At 39.5% G+C, this 10,728-nt stretch overlaps 1 protein-coding gene across 1 annotated transcript; it reads right to left on the bottom strand.

Moving 5' to 3' along the window:
* Nucleotides 1-443: 443 nt before the first annotated feature.
* LOC100619736 (60S acidic ribosomal protein P2-like) lies at nt 444-767 on the bottom strand. The gene has a single exon (XM_016429501.1). It carries the CDS (start codon nt 765-767, stop codon nt 444-446), a length of 324 nt encoding a protein of 107 aa, XP_016284987.1.
* Between the last annotated feature and the right edge of the window lie 9,961 nt (nt 768-10,728).

The following is a 10,728-nucleotide window of genomic DNA, read 5'->3' as shown; positions in this document are numbered from 1 at the left end:
TTCCTCTATTCCTTCTATTCTTAGCTCAGTCATTACCTTCCTTTCCACATGAGGACTTTCAAGCAGCTAGTTCCTTCTCCTCCAAATGATTCTGAGTATATTTTGTGTAGATCTATATATGCACATGATGTCTCCTCTAGCTAGATTATAAACTTTTTAAAGGAAGGGACTTCTTATTAAACTTTGTTTCCCTAAAACTTAATACTTATATTCTTAGAACACAGTAGGAGTTTAATGAACAGTCACTGTTTGATTGATCAGAGGAATAATGATTTGAACAATAATTTTAGTGACCAAAGCTACAGATGACTGACTCAAAGATCCCACTGTTAGGATGGTTTTAGAAAGAGCTAGAAAGACCTTTATGGACTGATGCAAAGTGAAATAAGCAGAACAAGGAAAACACTGTATACAGTAACAGCAATACAGTGATACCGTGGTTTTCATTGACACCAGTTATTGTCGGTTTTGGTTTTCCTCGATTTTTCCACGAAAAATCTGTCTCCCTTTCCATTGGTTGCCTCCAATTTTGTTGGCCTGCCCAAAGCCCTCACTGCTAATTTTGCAAAAACAAAGAGCAACCCATGCATTCTTCTGCCCTTCTCAGTCACATCCTGGATGTTTTTGCTGCTGAATTTGTCCATGACCTTGAATTGCTCCTCATCTGCCTCAATGCTGATGCTGTCTAGGATCTTCTTCAGGTCCTTGGAGTTGGGAGAGTTATTGTTGATGAGGACAGCCAAAAGGTGGGCAGCCACATAGTGCATCCTGATGGTCTGGGTGCTTATTTATTCTTTACATTAACCTTTTATATTAATTTCTTAGTGTTTTTACTATTAAACACTATATTCTCTATGAAATGTGTTTTGGGTATGTATTTTGGGGTATCTAGAATGAATTAATTGGATTTACATTGATTCAAATGGAGATAATTGTCTTGGTTTTCATCAGTTTCAGACTTCATGGATTATTTTCAGATGGATTATGGAAGAAAACCTGTATTGTGGAATGATCTACTGGGATAGACTTCTCTACTCCAAGCAATACAATGATCCAGGATAATCCTAAGGGACTTATTACAAAGAATGCTATGCACCTTTACAGAAAGAACTCTTGGAGTCAGAATGCTGATGAAAGCATATGATTTTTCACTTGTTTATTTGGGTATATGTTTTGAGGTTTGGGTTTTGTAAGATTACTCACTTTAAAAAATGAAGAAAATTGGAAATATATTTTGCATGATAATACAATAATATAATAATACATGCATAACCCAGATTGAATTGCCTGCCAGAACTGGAAAGGAGAAGGGAAGGGAGGGAAGGGGAAAAGTTCAATCATATAACCTAGGAAAACTTGTGTGGAAATTTATTACATGTAGTTGGTAAAAAATAAAATAAAATAAAAATAAAAGATCCCACTGTTAAGTCTATACACATGAAAGACATCCAAAGAAAGGAACAATGTATAATGAAATATAATTAGCAACAATATTTAAACTCAAGAAGATACTGAGTATTCCTGACTCCAGGCCTGACACTCTATGCACTCAGACACCTAGCTGCCCCTGACACACATTAATTCTTATTTATATAATGTTTTAAAGTTTACAAAGCACTTCAAAAATATTGTCCCACTGTATCATCACAACAACCCTGGAGGTAAATGCTATTATCTCCATTTTACAGATGAAGAAACTGAGGCTGGAAGTGACTTGTCCAGGGTCACATAGCCAATTACATGTCTGAAACCAGATCTGAACTCAGGTGTTCCTGACTCCAGGTCTGGCATACTGATTCCTATGCCACCTGTTACCTTAAAGATGTCTGCTAAATGTTTAATAAATATTTGTTGATTGATTACCCCTATGCCATGCCATCAGGATAAGGGATCAGATCATTTAGATTAATGTTTTCTTCTGTATAATTATTTTCCTATATTGTGATCTTACCAGAAAAAAAGGAAACTGTTCACCTGGGGGTGGATGAGGAAAGAATCAAATTCTTTCTACAACTTGTAGAATTACTGGGGTGCAAATATTTATTTCCTCAGGAGGTTTCTCTCTTTCAGCCAAAATGCCTTTCATGTGACAAAATTATTCCACCTGTGTAGGAGTTTCTGATAAAAAGATAATCTAAGTGGTTAGTGAAGGCAGGTCTTAAGGTCCCTGGTTGAGTACCTCACTGCCTGTGTGGGTGACAGGGAAGTAGAAGGAACGTCAGAGTCATCAGATACTGAGCTTAGATGTGAAAAAATGGGAGAGATTAGTCTTGCCCTTTTCATAACTTTGTTTTATGTATAATCTCCTCTCATGGATGAGATAACATTTGTTCAAACAAAGCCAGAATCTCATCTGGTGTTCACCCAACTTTATTTTAATAGTCAGGGAAGGTTTTCTTTTGGTTTAGAGTTTGGCCTCTGTAAATATAACCTTTTCTGGCTAAAAAATAAAGTTGGGGGCGTGCCAGAAAAGCCTGACTCTGTTTAAACAAATTTTGTTGATTTCATAAGTAGAGAGAAAAGGAAAAAAAATAAAACACCTGCTGCTATAAGGAGCTAGTCTTTCTGAGCTATTTCTTCCCCGGGGCCATATTGGAAACAGTATTGTATCTCCTTCATCTGGAGGTTTGAAGGACCTAAAGATCAGTAGAAGGGTGCTCCCCTCTCTCCTCCTAGGAGACTCAGAAAGATCTTAACTATTAAGAAAAAGAAAATTCCTTCTTCAGTTCAATCAATCAGTTTCAGATTTGATGAAGTCTATTTGTTAACTAGAGCTGATCAGGGAAGAGATAACAGATTGTGACACCTCCCCCCCCCAAAAAAATCATACTTTTCTCCAAAAAATCAGCACTGCTCTCTCCATTGTTTTTGTTTTGTTTTGTTTTGTTTTTTGTTTGTTTCACTTTGAAGTCAATCTAGCTCTACAAAAAGATAAGCTCTTCGTGGGCAGGGACTTTTTAGTTTTTGTCTTGGATCCCTAATGTCAAGCCCAGTGCCTAGCACATAAATGCTCATTTAATGAGTAAGTAAATGTAGGATAGGAGGAGAAAGGGCCCACTGTGTGCAGAGAACAGTCTCTGACAGAGACTAGCTGGAGTGGGAGAGGGGTGAAAGAAGAAAAATACTCAAGATTCCAGTCAGAGAATCAGAAGCTTGGAGAAGTCCAACTGACCACTTTTCTCACTTCTTCCAGCTGGGAGCCAGAGAGAAGAGGTAGATCTCCTGAGCTGGGAAGAAGCTGGTGTCTCTCTGGAGATCAACTGTTTCCCTTTGAACCCCTGGATACCTCTCACTCAGCCAATAACACCAGTCAGAGATATCTGTGGATATTGTATACTGGGATTTTGAAAGGAAGCCATCCACAGAGATCCCTTTCCAAAGATTTCATTCTCCATCTCTCTCCCTAACCTGTTCCTAGATTCTTGTATTCAAAGCTAGTTAGTTTAGGAATAGGGATTAACTGGCAGTGTTAAGGTCCGGGTTTTCACCCACCACCAAGGAAGTCCACGGACAATGTAATCAAGCAAGGAGAAAGCCTTTATTGGGAAAACTGATACGTGCATCAGTGGGAACCTCTACCATCAGAGTTCCAAGTTGCTTCTGACAGGCTGGGGTTTAAATACATTTTCATGAATAACCTTTGTTGGAAAGTTGCTTTTTGCACCTGGGATCTCAATACTTAAGTTTTATCAGGGACCTTGGACGGCCCCAGCACAAGCCCGGAGCTTATCTGTCTGTGGGGCCTTTTTCCTGGCTGAATTTCTCAGGGCAACTTTCAATTTTGATCTCCCTCAGCAGCTGGCAAGAAGAGGCAAGGCCAAAAGCCTTGAACCCCAAGACTTTGGTGGACTGACCTGCCAGAGGGGACAAGTTTTAGGGCTTCCTGTTCACCCACATACCCATTTGTTACTCTTTACCACTCCTTCCCTGTTTGAACCCAAATAAATTTATCTGTTACTTTAGATCTAGGCCTGGGCCAGTTACTAATAGTAGTAAAGAGGACTGAAGATTTGGGGAGGTCATACCTCTCCGCAAAAAAAAAAAAAAATTAACATCTGGATCCCAGTGATTCAAACTACCAGCCCCAAGGAACAAACATTTCTCCTTGGCAGTGGTGTAGCCCCAGGATCCTGCAGGGAACTGGCAATTGGTGTCCCTGAGGAACCAGATGCAGAGGAATTCATCTTGCCTCTCAAGAAGAAATTGGACCTCAAGGGGAGGACAATGTGTTATCTTGCCATTTCTTCCCCCAGATCATTTTACAGATGAAGAAACTAAATGGAATAGAAGTTAAGTGACTTGTCCAGGATCACACTGCTAAGAAGTATCTGAGGCTGAATTTGAGCTCAGGTCTTCCTGATTCCAGGTCCAGTGCTTTATCCACTGATTCACCCAACAGATTCCTCTCAGAGATTTAGCTTAGAAATGATCTCTCTCCTCTAAGCTGCCAGGTACTCAAATGCTGGGTGCTGAATTGGCTTGCTGTTTTATAGAAGACCCACAGTTCAGGTAGGGTATGATAGGAAGGACATTAATTTAATAAAGTTTAATAACTGATGGACTGTTTGAGGTCAGGAGTTCTGAGCTACAGCATGCTGAAACAGTTGGGTGTTCATACTAGTCCAGTGCCAATATGATGAGCCCCTGGGAGCTGGGGGTCAACAGGCCATCTAAGGAGCACAGTGCCTAGGGCATAGTGAGCACGCAATTAATGACTTACAAAGGAGGAGTAAACTGACCCTGGTCAGATGTGGAACAGGTGCAAGGTCCTATCCTAATCAGCAGTGAGGTTGTAGCATGGAACCCCAGGTTTCCTTTAGACACCCCAAACTCCAGAAGTGCTCCAGATTACAAGGTGTCACCAGGGTTTTTGCAAATCCCAGGTTTGCCCCTGTTCCCTGAGAACTCATCCTAAGGGATGACCCAGACTGAATAATAGGCCTTAAAGTACTTCATGACCCCAATTTAGATGGGACTAGTAGAGATAGTCTAATGTTAAGTACCCTTTTTTGTCTTAGTAGTTTCTCCCATTGTATTAAAGTCCTCTCCCAGGTAGCCCAGCTGGACCCTTTGTAAAAATTAAATTAGTCTCTAGTAATAGAAATATTATATTTTGTGAGGTTTATTAAGGATTATTAGAAAATCAAGGAATAAAGAAAATACACCACATTCCCATGGCTGATTAGCCAATTCAGAATGCCCATGCTTAGCTTACTACAACATTGCAATGGCTGAGTAGAGAGAGTGTGTGAGGCAGAGAGCCAATTAAATACTCATTGTGATCTCGCCAAGGTGGAGACTCAGGTGAGATTATAGGGAATTCTGGGAAATACCAAGGACTTCTGGGGATTGAAGTCTAGGGTTCAAATCTCCATTTTATACCTTTCCTTTTGTATTCACTGTAGTAGGCCACTCCCTGATACCCCAGCCTCTGGCTTATATATATATATATATATATATATATATATATATATATATATATATATATATATATATATATATATATATATATATATATATACACATGTGTAAAATTATGTATGTATTTAATATATGATACTGATTAAGTCTTTACAAAGGATAGTTAGATACACAGTTCACAGGCTCTTGCCCCAAGCCTGCTTGTAACCTGTCACTGTCTGTTTGCTGTACCTAGTTCCCCAAAAGCTTTAAGCTCCCCAAGTTCTAGCATTCTTTGGAGAATCTTCTTGAGCACTGATCCTCCCAGAGCCCCAGGGACCTGACTTTGTATAGTGTTTTGGTGCCTGGCTCTGTGTAGCAGCTGACTATCAGGGACCTATCTATCTCATTCCTAATTAAAGACTTGGTTTTGCTGACTACTTTAGTAGTTCTGTGTTTTTTCCAAGTTGACAAAGGAAAGCAGGAAATTTCCTTAACTTCCTTGCATTCTTGTAGTGCTAAGAAAAAGATGACCCTGAGCATCAGAGCCCGTGATAAGGATAGACCCCTGAGAGAAAAATTCCCCTTGGATTCTCCCCTAGATTTTGAGATGGGCACATAAACAGCTCCCAGTTATACTCTGATAGCATCAGACTGTATCTAGAACATATACTCATCCCTTAAACTATTCCAGGTCACCCCTTTTTGCCTTTGGAACACAAAACATCACTCCATCCCCCGTCAAGTGACAAACATCCCCACTTCTGCCTGACCTCATCCCACCTCCTCATCCCTGGTCTCATAACCCCTATTGTCTTAAAGGCATCAGAAGCCCAGAACCACCTCCTCTAGAAAGCAGTCAGTGTCCACTCTTGCACCTGTCTCTTGACCTTTCAACATTGCCTCCAGATTAGTACATTTCTCTTTATTTTCAAGCTGGTTATTCTTGACAAGGGCAACCTGTCCAGATCCAGAGTTCTACCTTAAAGCTCTCCCACAACAATTGGACCCATGAGTGACCACTGTATTTTCAACCAGTCTGAGTGAAATATCCCAACCAGGGCCAAAAAAAAAGAGGGGGTGGGATTGTGGAAGGCCACATTACAGAAAGAATGTCTTTCTTTTCTATACCAAGAAGAGGGCTGAATGGTGCTGAAAGAGTCCAGAAATGCCCAAATGGACACTTTGATAGGTGGGAGACTGAAACATCTGAGGTAAAGTCATTCAAATGGATACTTCCAAAAATTTCTTTTATTGCCCAGCTCCACTCCACTCCACTGGGTAACATTTCTTGCCTTTCTTTAATTAAATTTTTCTATTATTCTAATGAAGTCTATGGAACATGTCCAAATTATTGCCTTTAAATGCATAAAATAAAATACATAAAATGACAAAGAAAATCAATTACATTGAAATAGTTTTATGTGTATATATGTGTGTACATATACATAACTCTATATTTAATACTATATATTACATCCTATATATGTAAAACTATATATAACTATATATAGGGGCATATGTTTGTGTGTTTATTTTAGATCCCAGGTTAAGAACCCCTGCCTTATAAGGCCTAAGAAAAGTCAATAGGTTATTCTCTGGTAAAATTCCTTTCCCATGTGGGAGGTGGAGGTCATCCTGGGGGTTGCCTGTCCCTCTGGTTTCTGGAAATAGAAGAGCAAGCACTTTTTTCTTTTGATCTTTCTCAAGGTTTGGGTGTTTCCCTTCCCCATTTCAACTCACAGATTTCCACCACAGATAGGAGGGGGCTGAGCCTTATCTCCCATTCCCCCTAGTTGTCAACTTCTACTTTTTGTTTGATCAGGAAACCCCCTGAGGGTGAAATTTTGGACTTTGTTCTGAAGGATGCATAATCAGGCAAGAAAAAGACACCTGCACAGTCTTTAATGCATTAAAAAAAAAAAAGAGAGAGGCTGAGGTGATCTCTTAGGTCTGGAAAGGTCTAAAGGTAGTTTCCATATTCATGATTATCTTTTTAGTGGTTTCTTTTCTTGGGCTGGGATCCTGGGGATGGGAGAGAAGAGAGAAGTGATATTTCTGCTAATCTAAGCAGTCTTTAAAATACAAATGGAGACATATGCAGTGTAATTGGGGGTTGGGGGAAGGGTAATCTGCCACATTTATCAACCCATGACTCACTAAGGTTTCCTGAAAAGGACTGGCTGCTCTATACCCCCCACCCTCCTAAAACTACATTCATGGGGAAGATAACTTTTCCTAAAGGGGAACTTCAATTTGGGTCTCGGTCAAGGGCATATAAGTAACAATGCTACCCAGTAAGATATACAAAGACATTTCAATAAGAAGAAAAGAACCCTCCACTTTTGGATCATTCTTGTCCACTGGATTCTTCCCTAATGCCCATCTCCCTCATCCTCAAAAAAAAAAAAAAAACACTCTTAGGCCACAGAATTCCTATAGATCTCATCCTATATCTCTCCTACAATTTGTAGCTTAAACTCCTTACAAAAGCTGTCAATGGTAGGTATCTCTCACTCTATTCTTAACTCTACAATCTGACTCCTAACCTCATTATTTAACCAAACTGTTTTCCTCAAAGGTACCACCAATCATTTAGTTGCTAAATCTAATGAGTTTTTTCCCTCGATTTTTAGCCTTCTTTATCTCTCTTAACATTCTTTTATCCCTATCCAATCTCTTAATATTCTTTTCTCTCTAGTCTTTTCTCTCTCCCTCCCCTCTCTCCATCTCTCTTTCCCTCTTTCCTTCTCCTTCCTCTCTCTCACTTATGAGACCATTCCTACTTAGTTTCCTTTGCTAGAGCTTCATCTAGATCATGTCAACCAACCAGGAATGTACTTCAGGGCTCTGCACTGGACCTTCTTCTCTTTTCTCTCCATACTATTTCACTTGGTAATCTCATCAGCTCCCATGGACTCAATTATCATCTTTATGCAGTTGATTCTTAGATCTATTTATCCAGCCTTATCATCTCTGTTGACCACCAATCTCATGTCTCCAGTTGTTATGGGTGTGAAGAGGTGCATCCCTGGGGTTTGGGAAGGATACCTTTTGTAGGAATGCAAGACTCCAAAACTTAGCTTAAAAATAAAAAGAGAAATTTATTAATTTAGAGAGTAATGTTGAGAATGGCCAGGAGGATAAGTACAGGTGGAATAGCAAAATGGAAGGCTACTCCCAAAACCTATCAATTCTAGGGATTTTATACTCTTGCAATAAATGTTGTGTCATAGTGTGGATGTGACTCTAGAATGGAAAACCCTCAGGCATTTGGTCAGGGATTTGGTCATCTGACAGGTCTGCCTGGAGACATAGGGAATGACCCTCATAAAAGATTCCTTAGTTTTAGAGGACAGACAGATGTCTGAGATACAGCCTGATAGAATTGAGGTGTAGCCTGGAGGTACATCTCTGTCCATCTTAAACCTAAAGGAGGATCAAAGGAAAACAATCATCTCAGGGTCCTATGGGGGTCATTGGATGTTTTAGGCTAGGAGTCATGAGGATGTAAGGGAGCAAAGGAATTTCACTGATAATAGTTTGCCTGAGCTTCTAGGGGTACAGAGCCCATGTCACAATCACCTATTGGACATTTCAAACTGGATGTCCTATAGACATCTGAAGCTCAACATGTCTAAAACAATTCATTATTTTACCTCTAAATTTCCCTTTCTCTGGAACTTCTCTATGTAAAAATGGAGATTTGAACCCTGGACTTCAATTCCCAGAAGTCCTTGGTAGCTCCCAGAGTTCTCTGTAATCCCACTGAGATCCCCACCTGGACAAGATCAAAATTTTTATTTAAACTGGCTGTAAAGCCTACTGAGGTCTCTTCCTGTACTCAGAGATTGCAAGGATGTAGTAAGTGAAATTGAGTGGGCCTTTCAGCCCTCCTAGGCATGTGTTTTCTTATTTTGTATTTTCTTTATTTCTTAATCCTTAATAAACCTCTAAAAATATAATACTTTTTATTACTAGAAACGAATTTTAATTTTTACAGAACAAAACAGATTAATGGAGTGTGAGTGTCATCTGAAGGAAAACCCCTGCTCCCTAGAAGTTTCTATCACCAAATTTGCCAATCTGTTCATAATAATGGCCACTTTGGCACCCAGGGCATCGTGGACTCTGTCAAGAGAGTCTGGATAGCCCCTGGTATAACTACTATAGCCTCTAAAGTGTGTTCAGCCTGCTCTATCTGCCAGGCATATAACCAACATGCCTTTCATGGAAAAGCCTTTGCTGGGAGTCCTCTGGCTTACATACCTTTTGAGCACCTGCAGATAGATTTTATAACAATGCCAAAGGCTGGACAATATAAATTTTGTCTAGTCATAGTAGACCAACTGACCAGATGGCCGGAAGCATTTCCTACAGCCCGAGCCACAGCAGCTTTCATTGCTAAGGTGCTTTTAAAAGAAATTATTCCTCGCTTTGGCCTGTTAGCACGTATTGATTCCGATAGGGGGCGCCATTTTACTGATTCTGTTCTAAATCAGATATATTCTTGCTTGGGGATAACTCCAAAATTCCATGTTCCATATCATCCCCAGAGCTCAGGCCAAGTTGAAAGGATGAATAAAGAACTTAAAACTATGATTTATGATTGGCAAATTATGCACTGAGATCCATTTAAAATGGCCTGAAATTCTCTCTCTGGCTCTATTTTATCTTAGAAGCAGGCCTAGAGGAGACTTACATATCTAACCATTTGAAATGCTTTTTGGACATCCGCCTATACAGGCTAAGCCTTTCTCCCCGACATATACATCGCTATTAGGGGGAGATACTACTATTGCTTCCTATATACAGGACTTATAGCACAAACTGCGTGAACTTCATGAATCCGGAGCTACAAAACAAGCCAGACCACTGGACTTCTCACTTCACGACCTGAACCCAGGAGACAACGTATATATAAAAAACTTCCAGCGTACAGGAGCGATTCAGCCTTCCTGGGAAGGACCATTCCAAATATTAACTACTCCAACATCTATTAGGTTGGAGAAAAGGACTCTTGGATTCATTGCTCACATGTAAAGAGAGCATCTTCTATTGAGACTGATTGACGGTATCCTATACATGCATTGGAGATAATTACCTATTGACAAGTGGATGTTGTATTGTTTTGTTTTGTTTTTAACACATTGAATTCCTGAATTTATTTTTTTCCCTTTTCTCTTTTTCCTTATTTTATTATTTTTTCTTAAAATATTTTATTTTCCCTTTTCTCATTTCTATGTACTCAAGGTACATACAATCAATATTATTTTTTATTCTACAATAATATTAGTTTAAATATACATACTTGCTATATTATTAAAT

This window comes from Monodelphis domestica, chromosome 2 (assembly GCF_027887165.1).
Source record: "Monodelphis domestica isolate mMonDom1 chromosome 2, mMonDom1.pri, whole genome shotgun sequence".
NCBI lineage: Eukaryota > Metazoa > Chordata > Mammalia > Didelphimorphia > Didelphidae > Monodelphis > Monodelphis domestica.
Note: the sequence above shows the minus strand (reverse complement) of the source record. Positions and strands in the feature narration are given on the sequence as shown.